The 20,709-nt window shown below is 40.5% G+C and overlaps 1 protein-coding gene across 2 annotated transcripts; it reads left to right on the forward strand.

Annotated features, from left to right (window-relative positions):
• Nucleotides 1-1,666: 1,666 nt before the first annotated feature.
• LOC120575217 (mucin-5AC-like) lies at nt 1,667-16,318 on the forward strand. Of its 2 annotated transcripts, XM_039825904.1 has the most exons (7): nt 1,667-1,693; nt 6,636-6,692; nt 11,192-11,212; nt 11,526-11,688; nt 11,785-12,050; nt 14,176-14,321; nt 14,402-16,318. In XM_039825904.1, exons 2-7 carry the CDS (start codon nt 6,638-6,640, stop codon nt 15,959-15,961), a joined length of 2,211 nt encoding a protein of 736 aa, XP_039681838.1. In that variant the 5' UTR covers nt 1,667-1,693; nt 6,636-6,637; the 3' UTR covers nt 15,962-16,318. The 2 variants fall into 2 exon arrangements, with proteins under 2 accessions (XP_039681838.1, XP_039681839.1); XM_039825905.1 differs by lacking the exon at nt 1,667-1,693 and having other exon boundaries at nt 6,623-6,692.
• Nucleotides 16,319-20,709: the final 4,391 nt, after the last annotated feature.

Here is a 20,709-nt window from a genome sequence, read left to right on the forward strand (position 1 = left end):
CCCCTCAGGTGGCGGGCATGACATCGAGGGCTCTTGGGCGGCCGTTGGCGAAGGCAAATCCCTCCTGGCGGCCAAACAGGATGCCGAGGGCACTCAAGCCGCCGGACAGGACGTCAAGGACTCTTGGCTGGCCGTCGGCGAAGGAAAATCCCTTCTGGCGGCCGAGCAGGACGACGAGGGCAGCGCACCTCTGGAGGCCGAGCAGGTCAGCCAAGGCGGAGGCGAAGAGGCAGCTGGGCTGGAGCCAGGCGACTGGTCAACGGGGCTGGAGTCAGGCGACGGGTCAGCTGGGCAGGAGCCAGCCAACCAGGCAACAGAAACAGAGGTCGACAGGGGTGTCGACAGGACACAAGGGGCAGGAGTGGCTCTGACCGCCGACAGGTCAGATGCTGGATGTTTCAGCTGTTTTAGCTATTTCAACCTTTTACTATTTTTGCAATACTATTTCAGCTGTGCATTCATTACTTTAAGCTAACTCTTTCAATCATTTATCCGTTATTTATAACATAAGCATTTTTCACCATTGGTCCAATAGCTCACTATTTCAACTTCAACCAGTAGGCCTTAGCTAATTATTTCTGCTATTTGCCACTAACTTAAACTATTTCATGCAATTATCCATTACTTGACTCAATTACAATTAAAGTGTTACAGCTGACTCAATATGTGGATATATTCATCATCATGACTGATGTTATTTTTGTTATGCTACACTCAAGTACACCTGGTTGGGAATCACTGCAAGCAGCTCCGTGAAAAGGTGATTACGTAAAAGCCTCAAGATGAATACAAATACAAGAACATCCCAGTCCCAGTACAGTCCAATCAGTTAGAAATGAAAAGAGTCACAGTGGGCTTTTTACTTTTGATGCTTCCTGTCCTGTCCCTGTGACTCAGCCTGACATATTCACTATTTTTGGACACTTCTGGGTCTTGTCAGAGCTTTGAAAAAGAGGCTTTTAAAAGCGCTCACTTGAGAAACACGCCCAGAGATCACAGTAAACCATGACGTTGACCTTTATGATGTTGACAGTTTCTGCTGATTCCCTTTTGTTCCCAAACAATGACAACCTGTACCTGAAACCACATATGGCTCATTTCCTCTAAAACCTGGTGCAGTTTGACCAGTTTGCAGAAAGTCTGTGTTGATAGATGGAGGTTAATGGGGAATCAGCTGTGTCACCTTCAGGAACTGAAACAGAAATAACTTCTGTGTGCAGGGTTGAAAGTCTGAAAAAAAAAAAAACGACAGACAGAACGTCTGTCGTTTTTTTTTTTTGGGTTTAAGCTTTTCTCCAAGTTTTACTTTATATTGTATCACTGTTTTTTACAAACCTTTGAAGCGCCCATATTATGCTCATTTTCAGGTTCATAACTGTATTTTAAGATTGTACCAGAATAGGTTTACATGGTTTAATTTTCAAAAAACACCATATTTTTGTTGTACTGCACAGCTCTCTCTCACTGCTGCAGATCCTCTTTTCACCTGGTTTCTGTTTTAGCTACAGAGTGAGACCTCTTTTCTTCTTCTTCTTCTGTACTATCTTTGATTGCACTCGCACATGCTCAGTAGCTCAGATGTAGAGCATGTCAGCTAGCTAACTCTAGAGACAGTAAAAGAAAGCCTGTTTCTACAACTTTGGTCAGTTACAAGGCAGGATTAGCTGGGAGACTTCTAAATGAGGGCACACATGTAAGTAGTTCTTTTGTAGATTATGGTGAACTTGTGTGTGTTGTAGCAGTGCTTTGCTATTGAGAACGACGTAGCATGCTAGCGTTAGCATTAGCGTTAGCATGCTAACGAGCTAGCGGTTGTGGTTAGCCAGCTCATTTCGGACTGTGACGTCACAGTTCGAGCCGATTTTGAACAGCTCACTAGGAGACTGAAAGCAGGACACATTCAGAAACCTTATCTCACTCAAAACAGCATGGATGGATTTTTTTCAAAGTTTGTATGTGTGTGGAAGCACCAGAGACACAAAAGAACACCCCAAAAGAACACCCCAATGTGTGTGGAAGCACCAGAGACACAAAAGAACACCCCAAAAGAACACCCCAAATCCCAGAAAAAGTGATATATGGGCACTTTAAAGCCCCTGAACATTTTCTTTCAAATCTAGTAATTATCTTTAATGTGAAAAACACCCTGAAGTATTATTTATTAAGAGTCAAACTGTAAGCTTATCTGCTTCATGAGGAGTGATTGCCTCTGGTTTGGTCAGACTCGAATGACAGATACCATGTAAACAAAATAATGAGCTGTCATGAGATTCCTTTCAATCACTGTCTGTGAGGAATGAACCGGAGGAATTATTCCTGCAGCCAATAAACGTTCAGTGCACATCTAGCCATGTACTTATTGTATTAAGAATTCAAATATGAATTCTTTAGAAGTGTGTTTACACATCAGTGATGTGTGTAAAATGTGAGCTGATCGTTGAACATAAAGAACATTCAGATTCAGATTTAGTCGTTCAACAACCTGTGAATCAGCGTGGGAGTATTTCAATCCTGTGGTTTTTGTTACGTCTAGTGGAGGTTGGAGCTGCTCTTTGATTAGATTGATTAGATTCTTCCTGTAAGGACATATTACACTTTTGATTTTACTGTTTATTTTCCTTATTTCTCTTTATCCTTTTGGTTATTGTTTTTTGTATCATAATGATTTATCTGCTCTTGTTATTCCCTTATGTCTTCTTGTTGTGTTTACACTGATTGATTTTGTCACATTGGGGAGGACTTTCTGTAAGCCTTCCTCCCCTGCACATACACTAACCTTTAAATCTGTATGTCTTCTGTCATGGTGTTTTAATTGTGAAATAATGAAAACTATAGGCATGCCTAAACAGTTTAGTTTCTTAAATACTATAATAAGTTGGTTTGACATTTAAAAAGGACCAAACCGGGCTGTATTTTTACAGGTTTGATCTCAATCATTACAGAATAATATGTTAACTCCACATTCCTGCTGTCTGTTTTACAAATCATCTCATCGTCAGTCAGAAAGACATTCCATCACCGTCAGCATCATGTGTGTCTCACTGGTTGATTTAAAAGCAAAGCACTGCACAATTATAAAGTAATAACCAGTGGTGTGAAAAAGTACATTTACTCAAGTACTGCACTTAATTACAATTTTGATGTTGTTGAATATTCTTTTTTTCTGCAACATTATACCTTTACTCCACTACAATTGTAGTTTGCCAGTTTAGGTTTTTCATTTAAAGCTCCATTGTGTAATTTTTTGAGTTGATTCTTAGCAAAAAACTCTTTGTTCTTTCACAAATATGTGCTCATTCATGTGTAATTACTTCCTCCAACTAATCAAAGTATTCTCGTAAGCGTAGAATCTGCCATTCAGAATCATTCAGAATACATACGAGTGACTCGCTCAAATGATGGCCGCCATGTTGTGCCTCCAGCTTTAAAATACATTAGCCAAAGAGGGACATACCTCCGCCTTTCGCGTTTTTAAACTCAGTGGCACCGTGACGAATACCAGGGAGGGGGAGAAGGTAACAGAGTCGCCAAGGAAGTTAAAAAGAGAATTAAAACAACAACGTGACAGGCAAAGCAACAAGACCAAAGTTAATATTGGAGTGGCTTTTCAAAGATGGAAAGAGCTCATAAAGCGCAAGGATTTTTAAAAGGGATGCCGAAGTTGCCTGCTTTCTTCTCAAAAAGTAATTCTGGCTATTTGTGTAAATTCAAAGTTTTATAGTTGCTTGGCTAACTATAGCATGGTTGTGCATAACACTAGAACAACGTCTAGAATACTTTTCCTCATGTCAATGATGGAAAAAGGATTGTCTACCTTAACGTAAAAGTAATCATATGTGTCGTGATTTCTCTGGCAGACAACTCACGTAATGTGCAGCTCTAACACAGACTAGCTACAGCTAGAACAGCTACGTGTAAACGATGGAGATACTAAGAGCTAATTTCGGTTTCATTGACATTGTTCATACTACTCAGAGAAATATATTAAAAACACAAACCTCCGTATCTTCTCTCCTACGCTGTAAACATTGCTTTACACTATTAATCTCATACAATATACAGAATAACAATAGCACTGATACTTTACTAACATTAGCTTGCATATGTTTGGGAACCTGATAGCTGATGTTAGCAATGAAATGGTACCAAAATAAAGTAAAACTATTATTACACTGGAAGGAACACTCACAGACAAAGTCATACTTCTTGGAATAATACGCCCACCATAGGAGTTAGAACGCGCTGGGAATGGGAGGGGCTAGAAAGTAATATTCAGTTGGTTGTCATACAATTTCACCGCTAGATGGGAGAAATTCTTACACAATGTAGCTTTAAAACATATGATCAAGAAATAAAATATGATGCATTTTATAAATGAAACATTAAACATGTTTAAAAGAATTTCAAATGAGCTCCACTTTGGCCATCTTTTGTAATGCTATTTATTTGATAGTAGGACTAAAGAGGAAAGCGAGTGTCACATTCAACCTGTGCGGCGATACAGGAATGTTGCCGAGTGAGATGCTCTGCACGACTAGTCTGCACTCAGTATTGCTCCTGTCTTCAACATGTCTGGGAGGGGAGGTAAACCTAAGCCATCCACTTAATGGTAAAATAAACAAAAGCACTGACGCATTGACTGGAACTCATCAAGTGCTTTAAACAGTGGCTGAACAAGTATTTCTTTAATTCAGTAAAAGTATTGATATAGTAATGTAAAAAAAACAAGGTAAAAGTCCTTCATTCAAAGTCCTATATAAAAAGTCAGTAAAATGCAGTTAAAGTATCAGCAGTAAAGGTACAGAAGTTTTCTCGGCGCCATGCAGTAAAAGTACACGTAGTGAAGTGTCTCTGTGACTGATATCTGATTCTATGTGACATTATTAGATATTAATACTTAAGCATCAACGTGAGAGCAGCATGTTACTGTTGTAGCTGCTCCAGGTGCAGCTACTTTAAAAACTTTATCTACAGTTAGATAGTTTGGTCCAGTGGTTCCCAACCTAGGGCTCAGGCCACCCCAACGGGTCAAAAAACCAGACAAATCTGAGGGGTCGTCTGATGATTAATGGAAGAGAAGAAGAAGAAGAAGACGAAGAAACCAATCTTTGATTATTTTTGTAAAATGTGAAATATATAAATATGAAATTAAGGGTGTCCGACTCCGAAAATGTCACAATTCAATTCCGACTTTTAGGCTCACGATTCGATTCAATATCAATTTTCAATTCAAAAACGATTCTCGATTCAAAAAACGATTCACATGTAAATGTAGTTACTTTTCCATTTGATTGCAGTAGACATACAATTTAAAAGAAAAGAAACAAGGAGTACTTCAGCTACCAGGTTGACTGTTGAAATGTGAACTCGACTGGGCACGTTAAACTTCCTAAAATTAGGCCCTTTCTTTTTAGAACTGTGGCAACTACAGTCCATTCAACAGAACTTTTGTGACGTGTCAGAATCACATAATGGATACACATTTAGGTGTGTGTGTGTGTCTGTGTGTGTGTAACCAGTTCAAAGTCCACCACTGGCTGGAATCTGTACATTCTTTTGCAGAAACAGAAGCTGGTCTATGTGTTTTGGAGCTGTACAGTTACGATGTTTCCGGCAGTTGAGAACACTCTCTCTGACGCAACAGTAGAAGTTTAGAGCATTGAAAGAGAGTGCGTTGGTTGACTGGCACGTTAGGAGGAGGTACTTTAGGTTGTTGTTCGTCCACGTCTTTAATGTTAATCTCTGGGTGATGCCGTACCATGTGAGTTCTCAAGTTTGTGGTGTTTCCAAAATACTTAAGTTTCGCTTTGCAAAGCCTGATTCCTATCTAGTTCTGTCTTCCCCTTGAGGTTATAAAAGCCGAAATGTGTCCAAACTCTCGCCTTCAATGAGAATGGAGCAGGTTGAATAATTCTGTGAGGTTTGCCCATAGACAGTTAAAGAAGTGGACAAAGTGACGCCGTTGTTTTCTACAGAGAAATGAAATGGCAGTCAATGGGATGCTAACGGCGGGTGATGGCTTCATAGCAACAAAATGGCTCCATAGGAGCTACGTTTTGTGGACGCTCGCTTACCCCCTTGGGTTTGCCACTGTTTGCGACGACTAAACTTCTTCCGCTGCACTTGTTCTTCTTCTGATTATGACAAGAGTGCCCAGGCATTAGTGTGAATTCGACGCAGCGCCATCTATGGGAATGGTGAGCTAATGTCATTTCAGGACAATAGTGTCAAAATGAGAGAAAAAAAATATGAATCGATTTTTGGAATTCTATGAATCGATTTCGAATCGGTAGAGATTGAATCTCGTTTTTGCACACCCTTATATGAAATGAAATGGGAGAAGTTTAGAGGAGAAATGTCTCACAACACTGATTTTTATAACAGCTCACAAGAACATTTCATTAAAAAAAAATACATAATAAGAACAGTACTAGTGTGAATGTAGTTACTGTAGCCTAGAGAGGACATGTTTTATATGCGGTTAAACAGGTGGTTTGCGGTGAGGGGTAGGGCGAGTCTTTGGACAGGTAACAATGTTTGTGTTACTGTGTGGGAGGTATACAGAGAGAGGGGAAGGGGGAGGGCACAAGAAGATTATTTAATGCCGGAGTACATCTGATGGCATGTACTTACAGGTATGGCTCTCTACAAGGTGATCGGTGCGGTGGCTCTGCTGACTCTCCTGACACACGGTAAGGACCCTCCTCACTGCACACACCTGAACCAATCATGTTTGAGATCTCCTGAGTGGAAGCACACTGAGGAGGAAGTCAAATATTGTAATGAATAAAGTTAGTAAGTAGTGACGTAAAACGAGTGCAAGTCCTGTATTCAAAATACTACTTTTGAAGTAAATAAAAAGTACTTGGGGATCAAAAACCCTTCATCTCTGTGATCCTGTCACACTGAGTGCACGTTATGATTCAAAGTGTGCATGAATAAAAGGCATGGCAAGTTTATTTATATAGCACATTTCTGACACACAGGCAAGCAAAAGGTGCTTTATTATATAACTAAATAGGACCAATTATAAAATAAAATCAGTAGAAACCCGGTAGATAAAAAGAATTTAAGAAGTGCAAAAGATGTCAAATGTACGAAAGTGATCAAATTTAGGAGTGTCCAGGTCAAGTAAATTCTCTAAAACTCTTTTAAAGTCCAAAAGTAATCGTGTCTGTCTATAATGTTTCTAGGAGGTCAAAACAACCAAAGAAATGAATGTTATAAAGTCATAAACGGACACAGCCTCACAGTATCATCAGAGAAATCATGGATTTAACGGGTAGTCTTTTTACTTTTCTTTGAGCTCCAATTTAAAATTCACATGCATTTTAATAATTCAATTCTATATTTAGTGTAAAAAAAAGAATTACGTTTCTGCAGTTTAAAGATGGAGGACTGTGTATAATGTGGTATAATTTAGTCCACATCACGCCTGTGAATTATCTGTTGACTGACAGACCATCTTGATGAAGCAGATGAGACACATATATTGCATGCTCACACCTTCAATAGATTTTAATACGTTTTAAGTCGTTGCATAGCTGAGATTTTTAAGTCTGCCTTATGCTCTTTTAACTTAGTCGATTTGACAGATTACAGCGTCTCGAACTGGTTAAGGAAGTTTTGTGGTCGCCACAGGTTTCTTTCATCACTGCTCAGAGGAATGTGTGCTACAGGTTTCAGGGTACACACGTTAAATCCCTGATTGAAAAACAATTGTGTTAGTCATCCATCACAGCAAATGCTTTATGCCACTGTATGTAGGAAAGATGTGATTTAGTGATATGTTCACTTACTGTTGAAGTGTAGGCCATCATCATGGTTCTTTATAATTTATATTATACAGTTATTTTTTGCAGGCCTGGTAGTAGTCTTATAGAGTAAACTGAACTTTATGTGTAAAATGAGTTGAGTGCCCCTTTAACTTCTGCTGCTGGGATGTTTTATTAAAGCATCATCGGAGACTGGAGAAATAACAGTAGTAGTGGCAATACTGTATGATGAGCCACAGTAAATGCAGTAGAAGTATAAGCATACAGCATCATTTTGGGATTGTCGTGTTGTAAACTGTCAGTCAGTGATCATCAGATGTCTGTCGGTGCAGACACAGACAATAAACATTCATCCTTTGCCTGTCATCACACAATGTGGCAGTTGCACAAATAAAAAGACATGCTTTGAGAGCAAAATGTCCCCTATCAGCCAAACCAGTTTGATTGGATAGCAGACATATGGCTGTTGGAAGAGAAAGACATGCACTGTACTGTATGTCAACACCACTCACTCATAAATAATAGAAATAAATAACAGCATACTTAGTGTTTGTCTCATGCTATCGAGTCAAGATTTAATAATTAATAATAATTAAGACTGGGTGGGATTGTACTGGAACTTTTTTCTGTTTGTTTTTTTACCCCACAATGAACTTTAATTTTATAAGGCACAGTAAAACATATATATACATACTAAATAATACACATAATAAAACACATATTCATATATATATACAGTGCCTTGCGAAAGTATTCGGCCCCCTTGAACGTTTCGACCTTTTGCCACATTTCAGGCCTCAAACATAAAGATATAAAACTGTAATTTTTTGTGAAGAATCAACAACAAGTGGGTCCCAATTATGAAGTGGAACGAAATTCATTGGCTATTTCAAACTTTTTTAACAAATAAAAAACTGAAAAAGTGGGCGTGCAAAATTATTCAGCCCCTTTACTTTCAGTGCAGCAAACTCTCTCCAGAAGTTCAGTGAGGATCTCTGAATGATCCAATGTTGACCTAAATGACTAATGATGATAAATAGAATCCAGCTGTGTGTAATCAAGTCTCCGCGATAAATGCACCTGCTCTGTGATAGTCTCAGAGGTCCGTGTAAAGCGCAGAGAGCATCATGAAGAACAAGGAACACACCAGGCAGGTCCGAGATACTGTTGGGAGAAGTTTAAAGCCCGGATTTGGATACAAAAAGATTTCCCAAGCTTTAAACATCCCAAGGAGCACTGTGCAAGCGATAATATTGAAATGGAAGGAGTATCAGACCACTACAAATCTACGAAGACCCGGCCGTCCCTCTAAACTTTCAGCTCATAGGTCGAAAAGTTCAAGGGGGCCGAATACTTTCGCAAGGCACTGTATATACAGTGCCTTGCGAAAGTATTCTTCTTTCAGAGCACTGTATATACAGTGCCTTGCAAAAAACAGTACTATTGGAACACATGCCCATTATTATTCAGCCCCTTTAAGTTAATACTTTGTAGCGCCACCTTTTGCTGCGATTACAGCTGTAAGTCGCGGGGGTATGTCTCTATCAGTTTTGCACATCGAGAGACCGACATTTTTGCCCATTCCTCCTTGCAAAACAGCTCGAGCTCAGTGAGGTTGGATGGAGAGCGTTTGTGAACAGCAGTTTTCAGTTCTTTCCACAGATTCTCGATTGGATTCAGGTCTGGACTTTGACTTGGCCATTCTAACACCTGGATATGTTTATTTGTGAACCATTCCATTGTAGATTTTGCTTTATGTTTTGGATCATTGTCTTGTTGGAAGACAAATCTCCGTCCCAGTCTCAGGTCTTTTGCAGACTCCATCAGGTTTTCTTCCAGAATGGTCCTGTATTTGGCTCCATCCATCTTCCCATCAATTTTAACCATCTTCCCTGTCCCTTGCTGAAGAAAAGCAGACCCAAACCATGATGCTGCCACCACCATGTTTGACAGTGGGGATGGTGTGTTCAGGGTTATGAGCTGTGTTGCTTTTACGCCAAACATAACGTTTTGCATTGTTGCCAAAAAGTTTGATTTTGGTTTCATCTGACCACAGCACCTTCTTCCACATGTTTGGTGTGTCTCCCAGGTGGGTTTTTGGCAAACTTTTAAACAACACTTTTTATGGATATCTTTAAGAAATGGCTTTCTTCTTGCCACTCTTCCATAAAGGCCAGATTTGCGTGCATACGACGGATTGTTGTCCTATGGACAGAGTCTCCCACCTCAGCTGTAGATCTCTGCAGTTCATCCAGAGTGATCATGGGCCTCTTGGTTGGATCTCTGATCAGTCTTCTCATTGTATGAGCTGAAAGTTTAGAGGGACGGCGGGTCTTCGAGATTTGTAGTGGTCTGATACTCCTTCCATTTCAATATTATCGCTTGCACAGTGCTCCTTGGGATGTTTAAAGCTTGCGAAATCTTTTTGTATCCAAATCCGGCTTTAAACTTCTCCACAACAGTATCTCGGACCTGCCTGGTGTGTTCCTTGTTCTTTATGATGCTCTCTGCGCTTTACACGGACCTCTGAGACTATCACAGAGCAGGTGCATTTAATGGAGACTTGATTACACACAGCTGGATTCTATTTATCATCATTAGTCATTTAGGTCAACATTGGATCATTCCGAGATCCTCACTGAACTTCGGAGAGAGTTTGCTGCACTGAAAGTAAAGGGGCTGAATAATTTTGCACGCCACTTTTTCAGTTTTTATTTGTTAAAAAAGTTTGAAATAGCCAATGAATTTCGTTCCACTTCATAATTGGGACCCACTTGTTGTTGATTCTTCACAAAAAATTACAGTTTTATATCTTTATGTTTGAGGCCTGAAATGTGGCAAAAGGTCGAAACGTTCAAGGGGGCCGAATACTTTCGCAAGGCACTGTATATATATATATATATATATATATATATATATATATATATATATATATATATATATATATTAATGAGATATACAGTATATATATGAAAATGAACGATAACATTTAGATATTGAATAAAATAAATAAATAATCAAATCAAGATCAACACGTGATGCAAGAGCAAAAATAATAAAAGTAAGGTTGTCTTGTGAGTCCCACAAACTTTATGGAAGCAATACTGAATGGGTGAGTGCTCCTTTAACTACTCTGACAGTTTTTAGTCAAAGAAAAATAAATAATTTCCACATAGTTCACATTCATAAAAAAAATCTAATCAAATTTTGCCTCTGTTACAGTATCAGATGTTATCTTTTCTATCTTGTATAATCACAGTACCATCTTCATGACGAAGAAATAATATTTGTGTTTGAATGACTTTGGTTATACTTTATTTCAATGGTTACGAATGATCAGATTAGGCATCAGTAAATACAAATTTACTAATATAATCAAATTAAATGTGATTATGTGTTTGTTTCCTATTTTTCAGAGTCTCACTCACAACTAGATGGTAAGTCAGTTTTATGCACACTTCTTTACTTTCACCTGGCTGTCAACATGTTGTTGGACTTTAGTTGTTTATATATTCATGGTTGTTAGTATTTGCTGTCAAACCCAGTAAAAGCAATGAAATGTATAGACTTAAATTGAAATAAGAATAGTTTCTCCTCTGTTACTTAGGACTGTTGGATTAGAAACACCTGAGAGCATCCCATCATAATTCTCAACCAACAGTTAAAGTTTATAATCCCAGCAGTGCTCAGTGGTAATCCAGGGAGAGGGGAGTATTGCTCACTGTGTTCTTATTGTCTGTCTCTCTGCAGTGTGCGGTATAACTCGGCTCAACACCAGGATTGTTGGAGGACAGAACGCCCCTCCGGGTAACTGGCCCTGGCAAGCCAGCCTGCGAACATCTGGGAGACACTTCTGTGGAGGATCCCTCATTAACAGTCAATGGGTGGTGACTGCTGCTCACTGCTTCTCAAGGTAAGCACTAAGGGGCAGATTCTCTTAGACGGGGGTTTTTGTGTTTGCTTAACTGCTCTGCTCTTAACTTCTTTGCACTGTTTTGTTTCTCTTTAGCATCCCAGCCAGTCTGACTGTGTCTCTGGGTCTCCAGAGTCTACAGGGACCCAACCCCAATGGGGTGTCTCGGACAGTAACAAAGATCATCGTAAATCCTAACTATAACGCCATAGCTAATGACAACGACATCTGCCTCCTGCAGCTCTCCTCACCGGTGACCTTCACAGATTTCATTGTTCCTGTCTGCCTGGCAGCTCCAGGCAGCACCTTCTTCAGCGGCGTTAGCTCCTGGGTGACCGGCTGGGGCAACATTGCATCCGGAGGTGGGTCAGAGAGCAGCTAGGTTACTTCTTTCTTTCAATACAATGGTGACAACAACTGAGTTTACTCACACAATATTTTATAAAACACCCCACGATACAAAAGTTAAATTGCTGCAAAGAGCCTCTGCAGTAAAGAGTTTGTTCTGGTGATGGTGCTAGAGGAAAGGTCACTAAAGTTCACCTGTGGAGTTTTCTTGGTTAAAGTGATGGTTCGGAGTAATTCACCCTAGGTACCTTTGCACCATGACCTCGAGCCAAACACCCCCGCAGAAGGTTTTTTCACCAGGGTCGAACATTGGGAGAGTTAGCTAGAGTAGCGTTATCAGCTGAATAGCTTAGTGCAGGGGCTAACGGACCCACGTTTGTATCTCATAAGTTACCCCACTAATTATGCCCGAAATGATACCAAACGTCTACAAGTAGTACAAATAGGTTGTGCTCTCATAAAACGATGGATTGGAAAGTTTGTAAGTACACCAGAAGTTTATGTAAATAACACTTGCCTGCTGGCTTCTGCTCTCTGCTGTTGTTGCTGCTGTAAGACGAGTGCTTAGGGCCGTCTACAAATTACAACACCGAAAAGAGATGCAACAAAAATATTTTTTAATTTAACTTTTTTTTTAAGTAAGTGCTGTAGTATAACTAGCAGGAGACAAGTTATAATTGAGGTAAGTTTGGAGACATTACCTTATTTAATCATTAAATTAATAAATATTTTTGTTGTATCTCTTTTCGGTGTAGTAATTTGTAGACGGCCCTAAGCACTCGTCTAACTGCAGGTAGCAGCAGCAGCAGCAGCAGCAACAGAGAGCTGAAGAGAGCAGGCAAGTGTTCATAAACTTCTGGTGTACTTACAAACTTTCCAATCCATCGTTTTATGAGAGCATAACCTATTTGTACTACTTGTAGACGTTTGGTATCATTTCGGGCATTATTAGTGGGGTAACTTACAAGATACAAACGTGGGTCCATTAGCCCCTGCGCTAAGCTATTCAGCTGATAACGATACTCTAGCTAACTCTCCCAATGTTCGACCCAGGTGAAAAAAGCTTCTGGGGAGGTGTGTGTGTCATGGTGCAAAGGACCCTAGGGTGTATTACTCCGAACCATCACTTTAAGTTTAAAGGTTACGTTTCTCACCAAATCACACTGTGTGTCTCCTGTAGGTCTAACAAAGTGTTCAATGTGTTATCTTCATAAAAAAAAAAAAAAATAAAAAACATTTCCACAAGCCGATTTAAAAAAAACAAAACATTTCAAATTGTTTTCATCCATGTTCGGTTGCAATCCGTCTTCTTCTTCATTGTCTTTGTTGGTGCATGTAGCTACACCCAGACAGATTTTGAAATTAATTTAGAAATTAGAGGGGGTGAGAGGAAACATTCAGTGGTAGGCTGAAAAATTAGGATTCATCCTCTTGGGAACATAAATATGTACAGCATATTTCATGGAAATCTTCAATAGGTGATGTAAACAGCATAAACAGCTTTAACAGCATCAGAAGATCAATGCTAACATTACTTTTATTCGTCCCCTCCATGCTCTGAACCGTAGTTGGGAGCGAGCTGGTCTCAAACTAATCCCTTGGCTCGTGGCAGATAACTTGCGTCTAGTGGTCCGGGTTAACAGAGCAGAAGCACAAAACGGTGAGGCGTCGGTTGGTTGCAGCAATGAACTCAGGCTTTATTACTCACAGTGGTACATTCACGGGCATAAAAGGTACTTTGCTTGGTAGCGTTCGGCTGGAGCGTGGACTGCGTTACTATTACATTCGCACCGTAGACTCAGACTGATTCCCACGCTATACTTTGTTTTTACTTCCCAGAACACACCTGTTTCACTACGTCACACATATGCATCTCCCCAACAAGCCGCCAGGGGGAGGCAGAGATCGCAACACTGTCTATGATCTGTCAATGTGAGAGGGTTAACAGGTTTCAGTTCTTTATTTTGAAGTTGTAGTGGACCTGTCCTTTGGTTTGACTTTGTTTAACTAAATAAACTCCTGATTGTACCTTTAATGGGCAAATACATGGTCGTTTAGAGTCATAGACCTACTGATGTAGTAATCAAACACTCATAATTCATCACGTGCTGTTTATTTACTGCATTTGTTTCTCTTTAGTTTCCCTTCCTGCCCCAGGAAACCTAATGGAGGTGAATGTGCCAATCGTGGGGAACAGAGAGTGTAACTGTGACTATCGTGTGGGCTCAATCACAAACAACATGATCTGTGCCGGGTTAAGTGCTGGAGGGAAGGACTCCTGTCAGGTAAACATCTTTACGCCTGTGTTGGTGTCAGATTTAATCTCCTGCAAAGATTTCTCTCCTAAATGTTTCTCTTCTTAAAGGGGGATTCAGGTGGTCCGCTGGTGAGCAAGCAGGGCAGCCGCTGGATCCTGGGGGGAATCGTAAGTTTTGGAAAAGGTTGTGCCCTGCCTAATTTCCCAGGAGTCTACACCAGAGTGTCCCAATACCAGTCCTGGATCAACAGCCAGATCACCAGCAGCCAGCCGGGCTTTGTCACCTTCACGTCCACTGGAACTGACAGTGACCTCAGCATCAGCTGTGCTGGCCTGCCACCGCCTCCAACCACCCTCCCTCCAACCACCACAACCACCCTCCCTCCATCCACCCTCCCTAAAACCACTATAACCACCCTCCCTACAACCACCCTTCCTAAAACCACTACAAGCACCCTCCCTAAAACCACTACAAGCACCCTCTCTACAAGCACCCTTTCTAAAACCACTACAACCACCCTCTCTACAAGCATCCTCCCTAAAACCACTACAAGCACCCTCTCTACAAGCACCCTCCCTAAAACCACTACAAGCACCCTCTCTACAACCACCCTTCCTAAAACCACTACAACCACCCTCCCTAAAACCACTACAAGCACTCTCTCTACAACCACCCTCCCTAAAACCACTACAACCAGCCTCTCTACAACTTCCCTCCCTAAAACCACAACAAGCACCCTCTCTAAAACCACTACAACCACCCTCTCTACAACCACCCTCCCTAAAACCACTAAAACCACCCTCCCTACAAGCACCCTCCCTAAAACCACTAAAAACACCCTCTCTACAAGCACCCTCCCTAAAACCACTATAACCACCCTCCCTACAACCACCCTTCCTAAAACCACTACAAGCACCCTCCCTAAAACCACTACAAGCACCCTCTCTACAACCACCCTCCCTAAAACCACTACAAGCACCCTCCCTACAAGCACCCTCCCTAAAACCACTACAAGCACCCTCTCTACAAGCATCCTCCCTAAAACCACTACAAGCACCCTCTCTACAAGCACCCTCCCTAAAACCACTACAAGCACCCTCTCTACAACCACCCTTCCTAAAACCACTACAAGCACCCTCTCTACAACCACCCTTCCTAAAACCACTACAACCACCCTCCCTAAAACCACTACAAGCACTCTCTCTACAACCACCCTCCCTAAAACCACTACAACCACCCTCTCTACAACTTCCCTCCCTAAAACCACTACAAGCACCCTCTCTAAAACCACTACAACCACCCTCTCTACAACCACCCTCCCTAAAACCACTAAAACCACCCTCCCTACAAGCACCCTCCCTAAAACCACTACAAACACCCTCTCTACAAGCACCCTCCCTAAAACCACTACAAACACCCTCTCTAAAACCACTACAACCACTCTCTCTACAAGCCCCCTCCCTAAAACCACTACAAGCACCCTCTCTACAAGCACCCTCCCTAAAACCACTACAAGCACCCTCTCTACAACCACCCTTCCTAAAACCACTACAACCACCCTCCCTAAAACCACTACAAGCACCCTCTCTAAAACCACTACAACCACTCTCTCTACAACCAACCTCCCTAAAACCACTACAAGCACTCTCTACAACCACCCTCCCTAAAACCACTACAAGCACCCTCTCTACAACCACCCTTCCTAAAACCACTACAACCACCCTCCCTAAAACCACTACAAGCACCCTCTCTAAAACCACTACAACCACCCTCTCTACAAACCACCCTCCCTAAAACCACTAAAACCACCCTCCCTACAAGCACCCTCCGTAAAACCACTACAAACACCCTCTCTACAAGCACCCTCCCTAAAACCACTATAACCACCCTCCCTACAACCACCCTTCCTAAAACCACTACAAGCACCCTCCCTAAAACCACTACAAGCACCCTCTCTACAACCACCCTCCCTAAAACCACTACAAGCACCCTCTCTACAAGCATCCTCCCTAAAACCACTACAAGCACCCTCTCTACAAGCACCCTCCCTAAAACCACTACAAGCACCCTCTCTACAACCACCCTTCCTAAAACCACTACAAGCACCCTCTCTACAACCACCCTTCCTAAAACCACTACAACCACCCTCCCTAAAACCACTACAACCACCACAACCAAACGTGAGTGTCTGTCATGTCCAGACTTTAACCTTAAATTGAATGTCCACTTCATACAAATGTTGAACATGCATGTCTGTTTGTTCAGGGTGATTCTGGAGGTCCGTTGATGTGTAAGCTGGGTGGCTCTTGGTTCCAGGCAGCAGTGTTATCAGCTGGAAACCACCAGATAAACACGAGATGCAGTGATGCAATTCCCCAAACTGAGCACCTTCCAAACCTTCCTGGCTCGTACAGTGGGGTTCTTATCTCCAGTTTCAAACTCCACCAACAACACCAGCGCCAGCAACAGCACCAACACAACTCTCCCCAACATTGCCGCTTCCAACGGTGCCACTCCTGCTCACTCCCTGGTCTTCCTCTTTTTCCATCTCCTCGTCTTCTCAGCGTGTCTCCAACTTTTCTTATAGAAGCCTCCAACTTTTTTGGAAGGATTTACTGTACATGATGTGACAAGCACAAATTAATGTAAATGTTCTGAGGTTCAGAAGGGTTACTGCTATCAGTCTAAAATGAAGGGTGTAATTGAAGACTTGTTTAAGTTGCACAAAATAAATGTCTAGGTAATATGTAGCTGAGCATTTTAGAATTTCTTGGATTTGAAGCTACATGGACCATACGGACATCTGCACATCTGTTTTTGTTATTATTAATTAATAATTATTATTTTTGAATCATTACAACGATAAAATGTGTGAAACCTTTGTAATATATAAATGATTTATTTTTATTAACTGAGAATTCATTTTTAGAACAGAATGATTGTTAATTGGGACATCTATGTGTCATCCATTTAGGATCCAGACATTATGCACATACCCTAAAATGATTATTTGTCATTGACTTAAAGTGTCATCCTAAACTGACAGAAGAAGAAGGATGCATTCATAATTACTTTGCAGATAGATTCAAGCTAACTTTATGTCAGTGAAGGCTTTAACACATGTAATGAAATGAAACCTACAGAAGCATATTTTGGAGGCCTGAGGAATACAGTAACTTTGATCAGCTTGTCCATCATCTACCTCAGAGAGCTACTGTATGTTTATATCTATCTGAAGCAGTTTATGTACTCAAACTGTATTTGCTGCACTTTAAATGGATATTTCTTTGGTTTGAACGCTTAATGCTAATTCTAAGTCTTGCCAAGCCTTGTCCTGTAAATGGGAAGTCCTTTCTGTTCGCTTGATTCTCTGGCATTTTCCTTTATGCTGTGAGCATATGCATGCTAAGATTCTGTTATATTTTTGATCGAAGCACATGAATATTGATGTTTTGGTTAATATTTATATAATTAAAGACAGAGAAAATGTTTGTGTGTTTTCCTTGGTACATATCATGGTACATATCATATATATATACATACATACATACATACATATATGATATGTACCAAGGAAAACACACAAACATTTTCTCTGTGTCTTTAATTTTATATATATATATATATATATATATATATGATATGTACCATGATATGTACCAAGGAAAACACACATATATATGTCATTATCGTAAACTAAAACTGAAACTTAAATAAGCAGTGAAAAATCTTGTCGTAAACTTAAACTAAATAAAAACAATATCCTTTAAGAAAAGCTAAACTGAAATGATATTGTCTTGTTGATAAAAAGGAAGGTAAACTCATTTCATTATTAGTTTTTTAGCTAGAATATTTCACTACCAAAAAAAAGAGACAGCATGAATTTCCGTCAAATAATGTGACGTTAATTTTCTGAAGTGTGGTAGTGATAGAGTGTTTCGAAGTTGACTCCCAAATCAAAAGATTGAAACATTATGGCCATTCCTACACAGTTCTCCAACTAGGTATTTTGTATGTACATGTATCTGAGACTTGACACCTGAGCCTAACTAGTGGGCGGTTGTGGCTGTGATAGAGCGGTCGTCTACCAATGGGAAAGTCTGTGGTTTGATCCCTGGACAAGCCCTACAGTCCCATGTCACTGACCCCCAAATTGCTCTCGATGCTGCGCCATTGGTGTGTGAATGTTTATCTGGCAGTCGCTTTGGATAAAAACCTTTTAGAAAGTATAACTTTGGGTATAAATTCCTAAGTCAGAAATAATAAACAGCAGTGACAGGCAGAGGTGGAAAAAGTACTAAAATATTGTACTCAAGTAAAAGTACTAATACTTTGATGAAATATTACTCAAGTACAAGTAAAAATACCTATCTGAAAAACTACTCAAGTAAAAGTAATAAGTAGTTTATTTAAAATGTACTTTAAGTAAAATTTACTTAGTTACATAAAAAAAAAAAAAAAAACTGTAAAACGTGGTGGGGGGGATTTCTCCCATGTAGTGAAAATAGGACAGGGGTCATAAAGCCAAAACTATTTTGTTTTTAATTAAAGAAAAATCTATACAAATGTATAAACATGTAATAACAACATAACATATGTCACAAATGACATTTAAGACCCTTAGAAAGGTATAATATGCAATTTTAGTTCAGACCATCCCATAAAATATTTTCAAACTATCAATTGAAAGTGAAAGTACCATACATTGTTAGTTCTGAGGGCCATCCTTCTTTTCTTCACAAACATAAACAGTTATAATGCAAATCAAGGCCACATCACATGTTTTGACTCCATAAATGGGTTAGACCCATAGACTGTTAATTATAATTATTAATATTAACAGACCCTAATGTTCACCGCCCAGACTATAGCAGCTAGCTTCTACACACCTAACTAGCCCTAGGAGATAGTTAGATGTAGTATGTGTAGTAGGTCTTGAATGCTGCATCCCTGGATGCCTTGTTGCTTTTGCAGCATATCTAACTAACAAAGCTTCAGATGTCGGTGCCCGCTGTGCATCAGTCATTTTTGAGGGATAACAGCTGATTTACGTCCATGCTAACGTCTCCCGCTCAGTTCGCCCGGTTCGCCGCTCGCTGACACATCCATGGGTCCGATCATAGACTGTATATTTCTTAATATTAATATAATAAAAATTAACTGTCTATGTGTAGGGACCCTTTGCTACTCAAAAACGTCCACTACGATTGCTGGGTGGATAAGTGAACTATTAAGACGCGTGCACTATGTGAGCCAATGTCAAGCTTCACCAGTAAGCATTTATTGTACACTTAGACAGTTCCAATACATAGAGTCCATTTGTATGTGTAAGCATTAAAACACATACACATTAATTCCACTCTCCTTCTCATACCATGTTGCACGGTCAAAAACTGTTTGCTCCCTTCTCCTTCCACCCACCTGTGCCCAATTCGACATTGATTAAATCACCTCTGTTCCAACTCAAAGGACAGCGCCCCAGCTTCCCCTAGTGGCGGGAGGTTTAACAGCAACACATAATCAACATAAACCCAAATGGCTCTCACACACCAGCCCCTAATTGTTTCTGGCAGAAGACAAAATAATTCACGACTGTAACACAAGGAGCCATTGAACTTGAAACGAAACTACAAAAAAATAACTTCCCATAGCCCAAACGAATATTCCTTGGCCTTCCAATGACCACAGGTAGAACTTTCATTTATTCTTATTAGTCTCGTATCAGTCCATTGCTTCACAAAGAAGACAAATCTTCGTCACTGGTCTTTTGATTACACTGGTCTTTGTTTGAAGACTGACAGAACGTACAAGTCCCTTCCTGTCAGGAAACGTCTGCAATATACGTCCAAGTATCCAGGATCCACGGGGTGCTGTTGAATCGACGACAACAACTACATCTCCAGGTACGAAACTTCTTTGTACTTCGTTCCATTTTTGTCGTTCTTGCATCAATGGTAAGTATTCTTGAGTCCATCGCTTCCAGAAGAGGTCAGCTATGTACTGAGCTTGTCTCCATCTCCTTTTAATGTACAGATCGCTTTTTTCAAAGAGTCCAGATGGAAGAATAGGCTTTCCTTTCATTAACAGGATGTGATTTGGTGTTAATGGCTCGAGATCATTAGGATCCTCAGACAATCTTGTAATAGGACGATCGTTAAGTATGGCTTCTGCTTCACATAACACAGTCTGGAATCCCTCATCGTCCAAACACTGCTGGCGAAGAACAGCGTTCAGAATCTTACTGACCATACGTATGATCCGTTCCCATACGCCACCGTGATGGGATCCAGCAGGGGGGTTGAAACTCCACTTTATTCCTTCCTGTGCCAAAGTCCTTTGAATTTTGTCCTGATCCATTGAAGCTAGGGCTTCTCTGAGCTCCCTTTCAGCCCCTACAAAATTCATTCCATTGTCT

The sequence above is a fragment of the Perca fluviatilis genome, chromosome 15 (genome assembly GCF_010015445.1).
Source record: "Perca fluviatilis chromosome 15, GENO_Pfluv_1.0, whole genome shotgun sequence".
NCBI classification, from domain to species: Eukaryota; Metazoa; Chordata; class Actinopteri; order Perciformes; family Percidae; genus Perca; species Perca fluviatilis.

Coding starts and splice junctions, on each gene's coding strand:
- LOC120575217 (XM_039825904.1), top strand. CDS start 6,638: ATGGCTCTCTACAAGGTGATCGGTGCGGTGGCTCTGCTGACTCTCCTG. Junction 12,051..14,175: donor GGGCAACATTGCATCCGGAG/GTGGGTCAGAGA, acceptor GTTTCTCTTTAG/TTTCCCTTCCTGCCCCAGGA. Junction 14,322..14,401: donor GAGGGAAGGACTCCTGTCAG/GTAAACATCTTT, acceptor CTCTTCTTAAAG/GGGGATTCAGGTGGTCCGCT.